At 35.9% G+C, this 20908-nt stretch overlaps 1 protein-coding gene across 1 annotated transcript; it reads right to left on the bottom strand.

The window, feature by feature from the left end:
* Positions 1 to 9571: 9571 nt before the first annotated feature.
* On the bottom strand, positions 9572 to 20567 carry LOC136979545 (patched domain-containing protein 3-like). The gene is made up of 5 exons (XM_067275550.1): positions 20535 to 20567; positions 17685 to 18197; positions 12216 to 12691; positions 11812 to 12141; positions 9572 to 10998 (listed from the first exon to the last, which is right to left on the bottom strand). Exons 2-5 carry the CDS (start codon positions 18191 to 18193, stop codon positions 9770 to 9772), a joined length of 2544 nt encoding a protein of 847 aa, XP_067131651.1. The 5' UTR covers positions 18194 to 18197; positions 20535 to 20567; the 3' UTR covers positions 9572 to 9769.
* Between the last annotated feature and the right edge of the window lie 341 nt (positions 20568 to 20908).

Genomic DNA, 20908 nt, shown 5'->3' with positions numbered 1-20908 from the left:
TTAACGAATTTATGCAGCCCGCGATTAATCTCTCAATATTAGCTACTTAACTTCTAATAATTGAAATTCCGACGCCTAAAAAAAAGGACAACGGCTACCGTGTGTTAAAATTAACGACCGGAGGAAAAACTGTCGGCCATCCACTGGTCTAGATCCAGATTAAAGACGGTGAACTATACTGTAGAATGGTAAATAAAATAATTGAAATAATTTAATCTTGTGTCAGGCTGGCCTCTACTAGACCCCCATAACAAAACCCTGGCTACGCCAATGACTATCGACTGTAATTCTTTACCTTATACACAGTCGAACCTCGATATAATGCTTTCCTAGTACAATCAATGAATGCTCGTGAACGGATGTTCCTCATAAATTACTATTATTACCAAATGCAGGATCATGCAGTACAGTACATTGTTTATAGTTCTCATATCTCTTATTTGTATGTGGATTCCATTAATTCAACTAATTTTTATTCTTTGAGATTATTCGATATAGCGCCGGATTCGATTTTGGGTTAATTTCGGAGGCGCTACATAGAGGTTTGACTGTGTATTCAAAATTAAGAGAAAAATTGCTATGGTTGTTTGTTTCGAATAAAATTAGTTTGGTCCCAGTATTTCATGTACCTCGAATAATCGAATTGCATCCAGAAATCGAGAGGCATTCCAGGACTTTCTCTTTTCATCCCTGGCTTTACAAACAAATTGGTTGTATATGAACCCGGGAGGCATTAAAATTTGCAAGTTGGACTTGTATACATTACATCACTAACTTCAGCAGAAGATCGATCTGACATAACTGAGGAGGAAGATGGTGCTTTGTGCAGTACTACATCAGCTCTTCTTTCCACTGTATGAGTGTCGGAGCACACCTTATTTCCTACGCGGCCAACGGGTTGGCCACGTGGACTTTTCCGGTTTTTATCACGTGTCTAACAACCCAATGTTTCATAGAATTCCTCCGGGAGGCACTTCATTGACATATTACCCATGTGTTGGAGGAACTGCTTGCGAAGACACTACAGAAAACACTGAAATCTTTATTAAACATTATTTATAGCACACGAAATAGTCATTTTAAATATAATTTTCAAACAAATGAAACCAGTTCTTTTTTAAATTTTAATGGACAATTGTTACACAATTATTGATATAACGATTGACGTCAAATATATAAATTTCGATTTTTTATTTTAGGTGTGATTAACGTAAGCCGCCATCATTAAATTTAATATATTTTGCATTATCAATTGTTATTACATCACACGGAAATACAGACCAGCGTCAACTCGGCAAGAAATCATGTGTTACTTTTCTATTGTTAGTTCGATTGTATATTATTATTGCAATCTCTTATCAAGAAACAAGAGGAACTTCTACTTATCGTATAAAATGAATATTTGGTAATAAGAAAGCATCCTTAACTAATACAGTAATTGCTTAGTTTGACGGTATACAAGAAGAGGAAGATCCTCCGAGGGGAGGAATTTTATGGAAAATTGGCTCCTATTTAGGTGTTAGACACGTGTAAAAACCCGGAAAACTCCACGTCATTGATTTCCAAATGAGACCTTCAGATAGATAGAAGATACTTCTTTCTGGAAGGCAAGGGGATATAGAACACAGCTTCACGTTGATGTGGAGCGAACCCGTGACCAGCTACCTATGTTCGGTGGTTTTATTCGATACATCATTGGTGAAAGGTCACCTACACCATTGTAGACCTATACCTACACGTTTTGGAACTATCAAGTATGGATTCCCGTCTTATTCGGATTATGGACACTTTATAACAATTAACTAATAATTTACATCAACAATTAGTGGGAATTTCGTTTATTATTGCGAGAACAGATAAAATGGATCCGTACATAGAACAATAATTCACACTGGCATTATTTCAAAGATAATTTTAGTTTTAATGTTCATTTATTTTATACAGGGTGGCCCATGAGTCGCTTTATTATTTAAAAATTGAATTCATATTTATTTGTAAATTACTTTTATTTTTTATATAATAATGTATAGAAGATGGAAACTTTTTAACCACGTGTGGAGAGGTGACGTAAGTGGCCTTAATTTTCCGCTTCGAAAGCACAGTTTTTATGGCTTTTTCCTCAACAGTTTTTAATATTTCTGGTTCCAACACTTGAATTCTTTCCAAAATTTTATCTTTAAGCTGCCTTCAAGGAAGTACGAAGAAAAAAATGTGCTGTCAAATCGAGCGAGCCCACGCGTGTCGACGTTAGAACAATGGAGGTTTAATTAATAATATATTATTAAATCTTCAATAAGGATTTAATAATATAGAAAATGGTAACGTTATGCAAATTAAAACTTATAACGCTATTTTCCGAAGTTATAAATTGAAAATAAAATTTCGAGCCACTTAGTAGAGGGAGACATCTCAATAGCTCGGAGATCCTATCGAGATGTTTTCCTCTATTAAGTGGCTTTAAATTTCATTTTTAATGGAAAATACTTAAGGATTAGCTTGTAAAATTGTAGGAAAACACGATTCGACGAAAGAAAAATTACAATTTAATGTTTTTTTCTCCTTGAATAACATGGATAAGTTAATTTGGCATTGACACAGTTAGTGCATTTAGGTTGTCAGAGTTCACGTGTTTTGATGACGTTACCGTGACGTGGGGTTGATGGTTAGCATTTATATTTATTAAGTCATTTCATTAGGTTTGTTTCTTTCTATACGGAAACGCGACACATAGTCGATCTGTCTTAGGGAGATGCCTTTCCGGAGGATTTTTATGGGTAACTAGCCCGGTATTTAAGTACTAAGTAGAGCTTTAATGTAACAGGGTGAAGAGGGACGTCTTAGCTTCACGGTAGTGTCTTCTGTCTTCTCCCTACGCGGGTTTCGAGGTAAGGTGGTAAAGAGGGACGTCTTCTCTAGAGCATTACTTTTTTTATATCACCGAAGAATGTCTAACTGAGGAGAGATGAAAGGAGCCTGAAATGCATTTCGAATTTATATGAATTGTATTAATGTATGTTATTGATGTAATAAACTCCTCGTAGAAACTTGTGTCAAAGTAATAAGCCCTACAGAACCATGTGAGCACAAATATTGCAATATTGAGTTAATGTGCAAGAAGTATTAATAACTTGATATCAACGTACTTATTTATTATGACATTTAAACTAATACGTGACTACAACCGAACAGATTTTACGTATAATCTGATATTAGGGTAATTTACGGATGTCGAGTACTTTCTTAAGTAATTTTATCTTATATTTTACAAAGCTCAAACAGGAATTTGTATTACACACACAAAACACAACACACATACTAACGAGAAATTATTTATTGTGACATCGTCACCTTCACGGGCTGCAATTTTTAATCGTATTGTTAATTTATTCAATTTAAAATTTATTTTCTCCATTTCAAATTTGTAGTGTCTTGCTCCCGTACATTATACTTTCCTGGTAACGGCAAAGTCGAGCCGGTCATCTATGCGAGTTTGAATTCTGGGGAAAATGTTTTTGTATTGAATTCACGTGACTTCTGGTCTAGAACGGAAGTTCGTATATAGTGAATGGAGACCGTGTTTCTACGCTTTCCATATATGGTCCCGAATTTCATCTATCTAACACCGTTCTCGAGATTAAAGAACAGACAGGCAACAGACGGACGGACGACAGTGGGAATTTGTCTACAATTTTTCGATATTGCAGCACAAACACAATACAAAGCATTAAACACATACTAAACACGACGAGGATAGGCTAGTGTAACGGGTTTCATTTTAATTAATATTACCGGGAGGAAAGAGACTGGAGATTCTTCCTCGGGTTCGAAGAAATTTTAGGGGTTCCTACATCTATAAATTAATTCGTTTTTTAAGGAAAATAAAAACTTTAGGACCGCTTTTTAATAGTAAAGAAGCATTCTATGTGTTTCATTTATTCAAAAGAAAAAGGAGAAAAAATAAAAATAATAATAATAATGGCAAAAGGAGGCCCTTGACTCATTATTGCGTTAGGTTAGGTTAGGTTAGGTTAGTATCAGTTGTCAGACAACACAGGCATAAGCAGGGTTGAAGACGTTTAAGATCAGGAAGAATTTAGGAACTGAGCAGGGCGCATATGCACCCCCCCTTTTCTGAGAGTTTTTCTTGAGTAAAGTTAGGTTAAAAAATTTTACAATTTGACTTTCCATCCCTTATTGAAAAAAGGAAAGAATAAAATATATTAATAGGGCCCTTTATCAGCGTTCGAACAGGAAGGGGTGATGATTATGTGGCGCCATCTGTTTGAGACTTACTTCAACAATAATTTAAAAAAAATAATATTAACTATTATAACAGATAAAATCCTCGAGGTAGGAGTGAGTTTGTAAAAAGTTGGAAATGCTAATAACGAGTAGAATTTTTGTTAATTCTCACCTGACTCTCTCCCCTCTTCTTGACTCAATTTACGGAATTTAATAGCATTAACGTCCTCCTACATAGAAGATTACTGCCAAATTTCAAAATTTTTAGTCCAAGAGGTCCTGCGATAAAGCGAAACACAGGCCAGCACACGTGCGTACACAGAATTTTGTTTCCGTATTATAAATGGTACAGTATGTCCCGAGATTTTCAGACATTTTCAGTGGGCTTAAAAATGTCAACAAGAACAGGCTTAGTGGATATCAACTGTGTGAATCTATAAAAGTTCTGAGTCCAGATTAAAAAGGGCAATACGACTATTTGATCTCTTCCGGCTGCCTCTGTTAAAAACGACTAATAGGATTTATATTTTTACACTCTACGTAAGTAAAACAGTGCATATATAATACTCTTTTGTGCTAACAATGTCTTGATGAAAAGTAATCCCGACTCGAAAAATTATTTAATTCTTTTAACTAGTGATGAGCAATGTGTTTAGGTATACACTACTGTCACTTCGATATCATATTGGAAAGAGTAAAGACGTATTATTATAACTCAAACGATCTCAATATATCTATTTACCTGCATTAGTAAAACTCAAATTATATTTAATTAAGAAGAATATTCAGTTTTATGATCATAAATACGGAAATATAGCAGTAGCGCTCTTTGTCGAATGCGGTGTTTCGCCTTTCAAACATGGCGTCGATGTGACGGTACAATGTATCTGTGTGTAATAAAATACGTATATATACTGCAAAAAGGAATAAGCATTAAAAAAAAATGTTTTTAAAATTGCAGAAGTTTCCTGGATGGTGTTATTGCTGTTAAAAGGCTACGGGAAAAGCCGTTGAGAGGGAGAAAGCTGAAATTTTTTCGCAGGCTTACAGCAAATTTACGGTTTAAGATTATTTGGTTACCACATAAACGTCCTCCCGGTAGGACTTTTTACTGGAAACTGGCTCCTATTTTGGTGTTACAAACGTCAAGAAAACCCGGAAAACTTCACCTTTTGCTTCAGACACACTCGCGAGGGTGTATCTGAAGCAAGAGAGGTGTGTCTGGACAAGATAGTGTGGAGAAAGTTGCCGAACGGATGATTTGTAGGATTGTAGCCTCTTTCTCCTTTTGCCTTCTGTTCACTCTTTGTGGATTAGAAGCTTGGACACGCATATATGTTTGTAGGGTTTATATATCTTGGTAACAGTGTTGCAATTATTAAGAAGAAATGATAACCCGAGTAATTTTTACTAATAGTAGGTCTACTAAAAGCGTACCTCGCTTTAAGTGTCTTTCAATTATACTCGTGCTTATTATTTTCTTGTGTTGGATTATAATTTTACTTACTATTTTTATTTTTTAATTTTTTTTTTAGGTCCAGCGTGATTGCATACTTAATAAATAATGCTGTAAGCATGTTTTTAAGAGAATTAAGTATCTAACTTTGGTATAAATCGCTTTAAATTTTGTCTGTGTTAATTCCTTTGCTTCAATCGTGATAATGAATTTCAATTGACCCTAGTTAGGTTAGGTTACTCGGATACACAAGAGTCTAGCTCTCTGGTAAACGTTAGTTCTAAATTCTGCCGCTACGGCAAACAGCGCCAATCGCGGCAACTGGATTTGTCTTTGTTTCAGTGTTTCGTTGAAAACGGAATGTAGTATATGCAATTTAAAGTACAAGCATAAGCAAAGTTTAAGCAGGCATATGAAAGAGAGGCATAAAAAGAAGGAGGATAACAGGAATGATGAAGTTATAAAATTATTTAAACGTAGTTTGAGTTCGGGTGAATTTCAGCCCACCAATGGCCGAGCGGTCTTCGTCCCCCATTTGAATGGACTAGACCCTTAACACTGAGAGTTCGGTCGTGGGTTCACTCTTCGCTCGGACAGGCTGGCAGCATGGAGTTTTCCGGGTTTTCTGCATATCGATGACGCCTGAATAGGGGCCAGTTTCCCATAAAAGTCCTCACGGAAGGCATTCTTTCCCCGCGCGCGATTAGGCCATTCTATAAGGCCGTCTCTTCGGTCGCATAACGATCACCCACAAAGTCGCACGGAGTAAAGGTGAACAGCCATAAACTCCATATGAACCGCCATCTACCGACAAATCAACGAAGGGTGAATTTCATAAAACAGAAGTATTGTTACACTTCAGAGAGCTACACAACATTACTATATCTAATTATAATCAGACATTTAATTCATTTGATGGTTTTAAGGAATGGAAACAGAAATATGAAGTGGAAAATACCATTAAGTGCATGGGTAATCCAAAAGTAAGGTTTCCTATTGTTTAGAAATACAAAGAAACGTTTATTTTCAATAATGTTTGCACTGTATCATTTTAAAGCTGGGAGCTATACCCTTGTCTCGGATGCCAGGCTAACGACAAATAACTGTTTAATTACACAGAAAAAGAGTACACGATACAAACAAATTAACTTATCTATATCGTATGTGGTTGCGAGAGTTTACACGTGATTGGCGTGGAGTTAATTGCCTGTAGGTTGAAGGATCCGTTTGTAGACCCGATGCAGGAGAAAATTCGGTCTGTCCCTTAGGAAGGTTGACTAAACGAGGAGGTTGGCACGTTAGAAGAGTTCTGGATAATGTTCCGGGTCAGAGTTGGTCGTATATTTGTTTCGGAGGCACAGAGTTAATTGGCGACGACTTCCGTTATAGGACCGGGTGGCGGCTTATTGATTCGGGGAGGAATGGGCAGAGACTGCTTCATTGGGCCGTCAGTTCCGATTTTAACAGACGCAAGGTATAGCCATCGGTCAAAAAATGATCCAACATTTTTAGCCTACATTTTACGGCTCGCCACCTTGAAACGTCGAGAAACACAAAACCACTGGCATTCTTTCTGTATGTATGGATGTTAGTGTGTGTAAAGGGCACGACTTTGTTCACACACTCCTGTGTCTTTTGTCAAAAATTTCTGAAATTTTGCAGGAAGGTTTGTGTATTAAGACATTCTGGTAGCATTACCTTGCCTGCAAAGGGCCACAATCATTACAAATTCCCCTTCGGATTTTCAAAAATACAGATAACATTACTTTAGAAGAAATGAATAATTTGACATTTTTATAATTTTATTTATTAGAAAAAAGGAATTATTTCCACGTAAAAAAGTTAATATAAATGTGTTTCTAATGAATGTTATTTTAAGGATTATTTAATAAAATAATTCTTTCTGAAATATTCAAAGCGATTAATGTTTTTACGTAACACGTAACGTAAAAATATGTTGGAATCGTAATACGTCACGCGTTTTTAACAATACATAATAACGATACGTAACAAATTGTTAGAATGTATTGTTCGCTTTGTCTGTTGTAGGTGGCCATTGTTAAGCCTAAATTTATTCAATAATTACGCATTTTTCTTTCCTTTCTTTGGGATTTTCCGGAAAAATTGTAATTAAGTAAACTTCAGTAACGTACGGGAGGCAAAAAAAAAACTCTCCGTGTCCCGCTTTATTAAATCCCGCGCAGGGCGAGTATTTTTTTCTCTTTGTTTTTTGTTAATTATTTTCGGTATGAGTTTGAAGTAAAATTTATGGCCTTAACGTGCGTTTTACGACTCGGTATATTTATAGGTTTTTGTCCTCCTTTATTATTATTAGTTGTTGTAATATTGCATCCCTTAGTTTAGATGTAATACGGTGAGTTTCGTATAATTGAATTTGAAGTATTCAGAGGTAATTATAAATATTTTCATTATGTGAGTTAGGACGAATCAAACTCAACAAGTGATGTAGGTCACTTGGAGTGTTGTATTCTTTCCAACTCTTGGTGGAAGTCTGAAGTAGCCACCTCCACGTAGTTAGTTCTGGGTTGTCGTTCGTCTGGAAATGACGAACGGCAGGCGAAGAGCTGCTTGTTCCTTTGAACTGAATAATAAGGAATATAAACATGCCAGTAAAAGCAGAAATTACAAAAGTAATTAAAGTTAAATATTAATATGAAATAGGCAATTGAAAAAGGGATATTTTTACGGCAATAATCTAAAACCTAAGATATGGAGATATGTAATAGCGGATCCGAAAATCTTTGATGCAGGTTCAAAAAGGAAACAATATGCCTTACAAAATTTTTAATACCCAAGATATCTGGCTGTAATCGGGTGCCGCTACGTTCTGCCACCTGCTAAATGTATTCCTGGAGATATCCCTACTGATCATGATGAGTCATGACAAATTGCGACGTATGGCGTCATCTATTTTTTTTTAATTGTTACCATTAACAAATCAGAAACGTAATTATTATGTTTACTTACATTAATTTAAAAAAAAGAGTGATATAAAGCAGCAATTCTTTGAAAGATCAATCATTTATCTCGATCGAGTAATTACTGATGTTCTTATTTCTAGGGGTGCTGTATTAATATTGATAGCTACTAATCACTTTAATCCTTATAGTTTGATTTTTTCACAGCAAATAGTCCTGGTTAAATGACGAGATTTTATTGTGGCATATTTAAAACACAACAAATGTATTTCGGTAGATGAGGGTCTGGATAAAACCACAATGGAGGTTCTTTCTAGTGCAAACGGGCGGAAAAAGTTAAATACTAAAAAAACAGAACACACGAAAATCCTAGTAATATTTTTATTGCTCCGATTGACGAGGCTTTTATATCTATATATAGTCTATATATATATATATATATATATACATGATCGACTTACTAAAATTGTATACGTTTGTATACAATACATAAGAAAAAAATAATTTTTTTAAAACTCTCTACCATGTAGGTACAATAAATATTACATCGCGTGTTCCTCCAGGACGCAATGGAAAATAATATACATATGATGTCCATAGGCCACCTGAAAATTACTGAAGATTCCAACCCGAATCCATTAGAAACGTAGGCATTAGCGCCTCAACTACCTACCTACAAATTTGATGATCGATTAGGACCCTAGTCTCGGCTACTATAGTTATTATCTGATTTTTCGATATCCAAGAGCAAAGTCATATCACGTAGTATATTTGAAGTCATACCATACGTGAATGAATTGAACACTGATATCTTAAATGCTTACGTAGGGTATGATAATCGAATATGCGACGTGAGCCCCTTGCTAGTTGACACCGAAACTTCATTATTAGCAAAATCATTTAACACTAGTCCCCTCGGAACTCGAATCCAGGTCCTGCAGTGCTTTCCTTCAACCTTTTCTTCACCCCTTTTTCTTCCTAGTGAGCTAAGTTTATAAAAGCAGGCAGCTCCTCCTTCCTTATTAGAGTATTAGAGTACTCTTATGCCTTAGTCGCCTGGATATAGATAGACGGATGGTAAATTAGTTATGCTATTTGTAATTAGGTAATAATCATTAAGAGTCAATCAAAATTATATGGGGTTTTCGTCACTTATTCGAAGCATTTTCTTCCATGGCAAAGTAAAGCACTGAGCGATACTGAAAGCAACGGGTATTAATATCAAAGTGTGGTAAAGCGCAAAGATCATCATCACTAATAAAATTTTAAAGCAAGTCGGATACATATAACTAGGATTGAAGTAAAATATAGAAACTTTAAGAACGATTAAAAAAAATCCCTGAACAACTGCATAACCAACGTGATGCAATGTAGTTTTAATCTTCTCATCCGCATCCTTTTTCAATAAACTTTTGTAATAATAAATTACGTGAGCTAAAAATTCCACACTGAAACTAATGCCTATGAATACAATAATAACTGATACAATATTAATACTAACACCCCACATAGTTACGAAGCCCACAGTGGCCACTTGTATGGATATTACGGTTAACATTACGAGTAATACGCACTTTACGTCTTGTAGAAACACGAAGAACACCACGGCGATGACTACTGCAGCGATACTGATGCTTGTTGTTGCGTATGTGGACACGTTTAAGTTTCGTTCGTAAATGGGGAAGTACATATTATACGCAAAAACAGAATATTTGGAGTTGTCGGCTATTTTACGCACACTTTCCAACAGTAATTTCTCATCAGCGTAAGATTTTATGTTCTGACTAACGAGGAAGCACCTAGATGCAACGATCTCATCCCCCTTCTCGTTGAATGAAATATCGTTATTAAACGAAAGGAATGGTTTAAACTGTAAGAAGACAACCTTTAGTCCTGCCAGATAATCCTTAGGATCAGTCAAGTTGTACTTTTCGAACAGGAAACCGGTGCGATTGCTCGTACTAAATTTGTGGTACTCGTTGAACCAGCACATGGAAAAATTAAATATGAGCGGCGAGGATTGGAAGTTGGATATGATGTCTTTGATATTTCTTCGCGTGATGGAATTAGAGTAATCCAGAGTCTGATTTAAAACTAATTGAATTGTATATGGGTATTCGGAAAAGTATTTACGTTGAGCTGAAAAGTATTTGTAAGTGTTCGAACTGCGCGAGAAGACGTTGAGGAAATTGAAATTTTCTTTGGTTTTCGCAATGAAATATACGGCACACGACATGTAAAGAAGAAATGTAAGAATGGAAAAGAATTTCATGCACCAATTACCGAACAATCTTCCTATGACATTTTCGATTACGGATGCGCCTTTTTGATATTCTTTACTTTCTTCAAAACGTTTGTCACCTGAAAAATGAAAACCTTTATAAATTTACTGGTTACTAAAATACATTCGTGTTCAAACAGTAGTCAAACCTCGATATAACGCCCTCCTACATAATGCCACCCTCATTCGGCGCCAATCGACGTTAGCCAACGGATCTCCCTCATAACTATTAAAGTCTACCAGTGGTCAAGCGGTTCCGTTCCCTTTTTTTTTTTTTTTTTTTTTAACTCTTTCCGCCCTGTGGGCACTAAGAGGGCCTCTTTTAGTAGGCCCATTATGGGTTCGGCCAGGCCCACAATGGGGCGACCGGGTGGTGAGGGACGGGGCCCGACATATCCGAACGGACCACCCCCCGAAAAATTCCTGGGGATTATTCGACCCGTTCGGATTCGATCCCGGGTCCCCCAGAGCGGCAGGCTGCCACCTTTACCGCTCGGCCATCCGGCCGTCCGGTTCCGTTCCCTGAACACCGGGAGTTCGATCGTGGGTTCGCGCCTCGCCCGGACAGCGGGTTTTCTCCACGTCTGTAATGCCTGATTAGGGGCCAGTTACCGTTAAAGAGACCTCCTGGAAGGCATCCCCCTAGGCAGATCGCCCAAGTGTTGCGTTGCCTTAATCGAGTAAGACCAAATTGCCCCTTTTAGTGCGGATATTTCTTATTTTGTATTGCGTTTGTTTCAATATGAATTTTCCAATAACCCTACTACCCTTTGCTCTTTACTGCCACCTCCTCAATGGCGCGATAGTGCCCATTTTGGGAATCACCACTCAAAATTAATTATGCGGGGCTATATCGAGGTTTGATCGGTGTTAGAAACAGCGATTTTTCCAACCTGATAGTTTAGTTTTAACGGGCGTTAACAAGATGCAGTGGAGATTGTGCTTTTCTCTGTATCCATCCAGAGCCATGCACCCACCAAAGAAGAATATTTGATATACGTAATTGAATACAATCGATACAACGCTGTACAAGCTGAATATCTTGATCATTCCATAAGACGACGTAAATCCAATTGAAAATAGTAATATGTTGACCAAAGAAGTTAACGTAATTGGTATTCCAACTTCAGAAAACGTATCGGCCACACGCTTCCTCACGTGATCATTTCTGTCCGTCCTTCTCCATTTTGCCAGCAGCACAAAATAATCATTAATGCCAATTCCTTCAAAATGATTAAAATAATTAGAATTAGATGAAACATCGCAATTAATTAAAATAAATAATTTAAAAAATTACCTAAGATCAGGAAGAAGATGCTGAAATTAAGTCGAACGAAACCTTTCTCGAGCCACACCAATAATCCAAATGCTGTGGTGGTGGCAAATATGGGGCTTAAATATCCTGCTAAACCCATAAGAGGCTTACTGGTTACAACATCGGATGATAAAGAAGAAAGTATAACGTATAATGACGTCAAGAGGGTGAAAATACACAACACCAGAACGCTGTAAGGGGGACTGGTTATGTCGTCACCTAGACTACGTGATGTCAGAGTGTAAAACTCGATGTTTTTTAAACGTACTTTCGACAATACATGGGCGAAGTGTTCTTCCCATGTAGAAGCCAAATCATTTTCTTTCTCTGTCTTGCATTTCATTGTGTAATACAAACGGAATGATTTAAAATCGTCAATTTTTTCTTCTTTTGTGTGTACTCCTCCGATGTTTATTGCGTATACGGTAAAGCTGTTATCTCTTCTGTTGGTAGGATACCTTTTAAGGAATAAAAGTATAATAAAACTAATTGTTAAAATAACTTTAAAAGTTTACAGTGCTTTCGATAATATAAATTTTATTTATTTGTATTTTACTCGGAATTATTTCTGTTCTTTGTATGTAAACATAGTGACGATCCAAACATATTTCCGGGATTTTATTTAATAATGGACAACGTAAAATATCATCATTGTGATATCATTATTAATATTTTGACGGAGCATACCATAAATTACAAATACCACCGTACTCTTATAGAAAACAACTTATACCCTATACCCCACCGTACCCTTATAGAAGAATGCGGAGAAGCATTCCTACAGCACCCAATGTTGTACCTAAACCTACAACAACTGATCAGTTGATGCGTATCTTTGACCCTAACACCGATACGATGAATTCGGACATTGAATTTCATCGTTTTTACCTGCATATCAGTGTTATTCATTACCAAAGAGCATATAAAATGGCAAAATCCTTAATTTTCAAGGTAGGGATGAGTTTTATAAAAAAAAATTGTAAATGCTAATAACAAGTAAAATCGTCATGAATGTACTGTCCGACCGTACTGGTGATACGACTCCCTTTATCGCTTCACTCCCTCGACCTTTAACCACCAAAATTTAATAGTTTGCATCCTCCTAATATACAAACCTTCCTGCAAAATTTCAGAAAATTTCGACAAAAAGTACAGGAGTTATTAAGCTTCAAAAAGGGTGAAGAAAGTCGTGCCCCACAAACACATACACTAACATCCATACATATACAAATTACCCCCGATTTCTTTTTCTTCATTTCTAGACGTTTAAAGGTGTCCTAAGTCCAAAAATGTAAAAATCTTGGGGAGGGGTCAATTTTTGACCGATGGCCATACTTTCCTTCTGTTATATATAACAGAGGGAAAGTATGGTAGCAGTTTTCTTCTGAAACTCTGAATTTATCAAATGTAAGAATTTGCATTGAAAAGTATACTCGAACTTCAAACTGGAATGTCGTTACTTCAAATAATTTATATTGTTTGAGATTATTTGGTTTTGCGCCAGATTCGATTTGGTGCCAGTATCGAAGGCAAACAAACTGTGGCGCTATATCGAGGTTTGGCTGTAATACAATGTTTAAGATACTATATTTTGTACTATATTCAATACTTGCCTAGTACTTAAGCTAGATAGGATATTAAGAAGCAATTACCAGTAGTAATGTGCGTAGCAATTACCAGTAGTAGGCCCTAAAAGATTACTTTCACGAGTAAAATAGTACGTTTTCTTTGCTCTTGTGAGAAATCGTACCATCACCGAAAATGATATTTTGCAAATATGTAGAACTCTGCAAGGCCGGTGTGGTGACGAATTTTGAAATTCGATCTATGGGCTCAGTTATTCGAGGTAAAATTTCCCACTGTAAATTCTACGGGTCGATTGCTGCTGTGACTTTAGAGCTTCATAATTAACATATAATCAATTACCGCCTGGCCCAATTGGTCTAACTGGCTTCCGATGTCCTGTGATTTTGCCATATGAGAAGTTCTCCCCCCCCTTTGAATTTGTATACGAAGAACATTACAAAACATTACAAGTGAATTGATTATTGGCTTATTATGATATCGTATAATAATAATAATTCTATCGAAAAACAGTAATAAAATAAAAATATAAATGGAATTAGAACAATGTTTTATAGGATAAACTTGACTCAAAATAATAGAAGTATCTCTGTTTCAGAAGGTATATGGAGTGACGAGAAGAAATTCAACATACATAGACCAGGTGGATGGAGAAGCTATTGGTACTGTTAGAAAACATGAATTAATTCATTCAAGTCAGCAGCAAAATGGTGGACGTTTTACGGTGTGCACGTGGACGAGGTGGTAATACAAGTCTAGCTTTTATCTCTGGTCGTATCAATGCTGTAGGAGAGCAGCAAGTACCACGTGTGCCATTTGCAGAAAAAAATTGGAGGAAAATTTTTCCAATTTCGATAAGATAATGTATGCATTCCTAATGCAAAATCAACTTGTTTGTGGTATTTGTCAAATGGTGTGCATGTTATAGTCTGGCCGCTATCTTCTCTTGATCTTAATTTTATAAAAAAAAACATTGCCAGACAGCGTATACGAAGTAACTAATTAACAAGGTAGAGATATGTAGACTTATTAATAATAATTAAAACAATTTATTATGTACTTTGAACTAGCTCTATTATTTTGGGACAAGTATATCCTATACGGCATTGGTAAGATTCATTTACTTTTTTGTTATTTATGAATTATTATTGTTATTTGTTATTTGTTATTATTATTGTTTTTGATGAAATTATTATTGTAAGACATCGTAATTAAGCAATAATCTATTGTTTTGTAATGCGCTTATTATTTCTATATTAATGTTACTTTTTAACAATCTCTTTCTGTCCCGTGGACACTAAGAGGGACTCTTTTAGCAAGCCCATTATGGGTTCGGCCAGGGACACAATGAAGCTACCGGGTGGTGAAGGATGGGGACCCGACTGGAGCTTTTTCGACCCGTTCGGACTCGGCCGAGTCGGGCGGGTCAAAAAAAAACCTCAGAATTTTTTCGGGGGGTGGTCCGTCCGGATAGGTCGGCTCCCGTCCCTAAACACCCGGCCGCCCATTGTGGACTGGCCGAACCCATAATGGAATTGCTAAAAAAAGGCCTTCTTAATGCCCACAAGGCGGAAACAGTTAAAAAAAAAACCTCATAAAACTCGGAATGTCCAATGTCGTGACAAAGCCAGAATTTTGTAATTCGACTTATGGAACGAGATATTCGAGGTCAAAATTCGCTACGTAAACTCTAAGGACCGATTTCCGTTTGTAATCTGGTCACGCGCTAAGTGTCGATGAAGTTTAGGATTGCCTTCAATTTATATTAATCACTATGACAATTTTTTTTTTTAATTTTGATCCTCACAACGAGCATTTAACACGTATGATGTCGTGAAGAAATCAATTTTTCACAAAAATCATTTGTGTATAATCTCTGAAGTGGAAATACTCTTCCTCTCCAAGGTTTTAAACTGCTTTAATTCAAAGCAGTTTAAAACCTAGCAGTTTAAAACAGAACACTAGAGGCGTGTCATCACATTTGTGTTTTCGTGTCGAGCCCAAACACGAAAGCCCAACCGCGCAGTTTAGTTTTGTTTTCCTAGAAAAATTGGAGGTCAAAGGGGACAAGGATGAGGAGATAGAGATGAGTGACGTGTCATATCTCGACTAGAATCGGACTTAATGAAGATTTTACTTGTTGTTAGCACATACATTTCTCCCCTTTTAACAAAACCCATTCCTACCCTCAAAATTAAGCCTTTTGCCATTTTATAATAACTAATAATATAAAATTGTTTTAAAATAAAATATCTAACAGATGGATCCATCAGAATTTTAGATTTTTTTTGTCGGAAAGATTAAGCAAGTCGTTGTTAGACGTCTTTTTATGAATGGAAACGCTTGACAAAATTGATAACCCTTAATTGTGGTATAGATATCATTTATCATAAACTAGCTGACCCGGCCACGCGTTGTTGTGGCTCAAAATGTATCTATTATATATGTATAACACTTCCCCCGTGGGAGAATTTCAAAAAATCCCTTCTTAGTGTACATTCTCTTGACGTACTCTATTAAAACGCAATCAAAAACGCATCTAAAATAGTATAATAGAAGCCAAGTTCTTCACGGTAAGCCTTAATCCCGTCCATCTGCCCCCAGTAGGGGGAATTTCGACATGTATTTATATAAAAACACGTGCGTATTCGAATGCGACGTTGTGTCAAAATTTCAAAGGAATCGGTAGGAACAAACGAACGTTATATTTTATTTATATAGATAGATAGAAAATGAACTGCTTTAGTCCATTCTCACAGAAAAGTATAATGCCTCACAGAAAAGCAAGCTTACGTCGTCGGAGTTAGCGCCATCTGTTGGACATAAAAGCCTTAATCTGTATATAAATATATTTTTGAAAGGGGGAAAATGGTGGTTTTCACATATGCCAGAAACCTTCGCGGGAGTGTATTAAACAACTTCCCGAAGTTTCATGGCAATCGGATAAATAGTGTAGTAATGCATGAAGGACAGACAAACATACATTCGTTTTTATATATATAGATAAGAGAGTTCTATAAAGGGAAAACTTATCATTATATTTTTTTTGTTTATCGTTATTATAACTGATATAAAATTATCATAAAGAAAGTATGTATAATCGATTTTGCGTCTTTATCGATAGCATTTTGTTGCAGACTTTTTAAAAACAAATACAGTAAAACCTGTCCAAAGCGGAAATTTGCCAAACTGGTACCGTGCGATTTCGGTTTGCACAGGTTTTACTGTGAATTTAAGTTACTTTTAACAAAAAAAAAAGAAAAAAAATATGATAAAAATATACAATTCTGTTCTATTTTATCATTATAATGAAATCATAATTAAATCTAATACAGTAAAACCTCCCAAGAACGGCCACTGACGGCAACACACAAATGGACGTTATTGCGAGGTTATATTGCATGCATTTCTAAAGAAACTTTCCCGAAATGGCCATCGTTTAGAAATAGCCATTCTTAGAGGTTCTCTTGATTTTTCATAATTTTATCTTTTTCTTAAAACCTAAATAGAGACCAGTTTTTCAAACCAAATTCTCTTGCGAATCTCTTACTAAATCGCCCATTAATCTTACAACCTTATACATTTTTTTTAATGCTTTTCCCGGATATGTAGGGCCGTCTCCCTCGCCTCCCGTTATCTCCATTGTGGGCCCGGTTTGGTTTTATTCGTATAAGACAATGTAACACACGGGCGATGCCTCCCAGGAGGTCTTTTTAGGGGAAGCTGGCCCCTGTTGAGGTGTTACAAACGTGGAAAAATAGGAAAACACGTGGCCAGGCGGAAACCCAAGACATGGTCAGTGGTTTTTATCCATTCTGTGGGCTTAATCGCATTATAAACTATTATAATCGAAAATAAATTTCTTACCTAATAGTTACTTTTCCTTCTTTAATTTTCTTGGCATTTTTCTTGAAATACAAGATCATGTTTCGCGTGAAGGTGTCAGACTCCTTAGGAAAAAGATCGTTGTATCCCACAAACTTGTTATTCATGTAAAATGTAATGTTTCTGACGGTGTCGTCTAACGTCAGCACATCTTTCATGGCCGCTTCATCCAACATACTCGACTTGTTCTTCGATTCAATTATAATAGAACCGAATTTCCCATATCTTGTACGCTTAGACATTTCGTAAGCAGTCGGGATCTTTCCTGGGAACATGGTTTCCACCCATTTCCTTTCCACTACGCTCCTCGAATTGACCGGTGTAAACAGATATTCGATGTCCCTTGTCATGGAAATTTTATGAATTCCAACCCCTAAGGTTAACGATGCTATAAGTGTCATTACAACGTAGATATGAGGGCAATATCCGACGTGATAACCAATTTTATAGAAGAAGGATGACAGGCTCCTAACGATATAATTATGCTTCATTATTCTGTCGGAAAAGAAGATTTTATACTGTAAAATGTGTATAATAACACCAATAATAACATAAACAAGTTTAGAAATTCATACGTTGTAGACACCCGCTTATACGACTCAACTCGTTCCCGTCGTTAAGCGAGCCGTCGTAAAACGAAGTCTAATTTTTCTGTGTTGTATATTGTGATTTTAATTATACGTTGCAGTAAAATACTTTCTATTTGGCGTTACTCCAGCTATTATTAAGCAATAATAAGAAAAAGTAAAAATAGTTGCTATTGATGTATAAAATGATAAATAAAACAAGGGTGTTTATTAGATAAAAAAGTGTATTTTTGATTGAAAAATGTAAAGATGAAACGTATAGACAATAAAGGTTAAAAATTCTGCCATAAGTTACATCGTTACTCTATGTAAATTGCCCTTATGCATAATTTATAGTAATTAATGCTGTCATTATTGTAAATTAAACTACAGCTATTAACAATAAAGATGTATAATAATTAGTTGTATGCGCGAAGGAGAACAATTGACAAAATGTTAATTGTTGGTGTCCTTACATCACAGGCGGGGGATTATTTTTAATTAGAAGATCGCATACGGTGTCAGCGAGGTCTCTTAACACACATATTGTAAATTAAGTAACTGCATATATTCAGCGCACGAATAAGGAAAAATAGAAAATCTCGTATTGTAGGCAATAAGAAAACGTGACATACCCGTGATATGCCGAGGAGAGTACCTCTCGGGAGGACTTTCTACGTGAAATTGGCCACTGTTCAGGTGTTCTTTTATGAGCAAACTGGCACCTATTCGAGTGTCTTTATGAAAAACCCTATTTAAGTATTAGACACGTGAAGAACCCGGAAAACTCCACGAACCCGCGACTAAATTCGAAAGTTCTGTGGTTTTATTTACTCTACCACAAGTGGGAGTAAGTAAAAATCTAAAGTAAGGAAATTAAATATACGTTGTTTTACATTATACTGTGCGTCACTAGAAGACAAAAGATCGCACGTTACCACTTCTGATTTGAAATATTAACAGACGATGTGCGACAAATAGGAATCTTCGATATTAAAAATAACAATACTTATAAACGTAGAAGACTGAATGGGTGAGAAAGTACCGTCTCTGCTTCATTACGCAAGGAAAGATATGTCACAAAAGTAGACAAGTTAAATAGGCTTACTTTACAGCGAAAAGAGAAAATAGATGAAAATGTCTACATTAAATTTTCCTTAATAACTTGTGTGATGCAAATATCTTATGCAAAAGTCATAAAATTTCAAAAATATAATTAAAAAATTCAGCACCAGTTGCGTAACTTTCCCGGTAAAAGTTAAAACTTTGCGTGGCACTATCTATTATGATATTTCATTGAATATACTTTTTACGAGTACTTAATCAATTATTATAAAATGGTAAAAAGATTAATTTTGAGAGAAGAGATGAGTTTTATAAAAAATTGCAAATGATAATAACGAGTAAAATCTTCATCAAGTCCTACCCTACTCGAGATACGACACGTGTCTTCTTCAATCTCCCCAACCCTTCGACCTTTAACCACCAAAATTTAACGGCATCAACCAATTGATTTTGCAATTAACGATGTGAAAACGCGCTGAGCAATCTTACTTTTATAATCAGCTGTTAGAGATTGTTAGAAAATTCCCGAGGAAAATTTGAGGAATCGCTCATACTCTAAAAATATAATTTTTTCAATATAAATTATTTAAAAAATCACCGAAGAAATGCCAAAGAAAGATTAAATTACTTTCGCAAGAAACCAAAGCCAAGGAATGCACGTTAGACTGCATATTAAAAAGGTGACACAGTCGAACCTGCGTATAACCGACACCGACGGGAACATAACACGTGGCCGTTATTACAGGTTGGGTCGTCTTAACGTAAAATTTGTATAAAGAAATTGTAAATACAGTAAATATTAGTTATTATTATTATTTTTTTTTGTTAGGCTTTTGAAGGGGTTGGACCTCCAGGAGGAGTTTGGTAAGCTTGAGGAGGGGTTGGAGTGGACTTTATAAGACGGGGTAGACTTTAGGATTATTTGGGAGAGGGGGACCCCACAGTATTTTTTCCAGGGTGTCGAAAGATATTAATGCCAACGGTATACAACCCTTTATCTAACATACATAGGCCTATATATTTTGACTTCTGTATATAGGTATAGCCTATAGATAATTTAAAATTAATTTTTATTTAACTAATAAAACAATTAGTTAATAAAAATTATTAAATAATTTTAAAGAAAATATTTTAAAATAATCCTAAGAATATAATTTATTATAATTATCCGTAGTATAATTTTGCAATAGATCGAGCTTACCCACGAGTGAACTGCCGAGATTTCTGCAGACGAATTGTTTCAATGTTAAGTAGTTATTTTTCTGATAGATTACAATTACTTTGAAGTAGCGCTATTACGAACTGGTTTGAAGTCCTTGGAATTGTTCCAGGATTGACAACCGGTTGGCTTTTACATAACGTTAAAAAACAATTTTATTAGGAGTATCAGTCATGTCGGGTTGTAAATGATTACACAAGGTCGAATCTCGATATAGCGACCTCCAAACTTGGCGCTAAATCGAGTAATTAATTCTCTTTGCCACGAGAAATCATGTAAGATGGTCAAGGATGATGCTGATTAATAGCTATGAGGAAGATCCGTTGGCCAGCATTGATAGGCGTTATACTGGGGCG

This window comes from Centruroides vittatus, unplaced genomic scaffold (assembly GCF_030686945.1).
Source record: "Centruroides vittatus isolate TY-2023 unplaced genomic scaffold, ASM3068694v2 contig_628, whole genome shotgun sequence".
NCBI classification, from domain to species: Eukaryota; Metazoa; Arthropoda; class Arachnida; order Scorpiones; family Buthidae; genus Centruroides; species Centruroides vittatus.
Note: the sequence above shows the minus strand (reverse complement) of the source record. Positions and strands in the feature narration are given on the sequence as shown.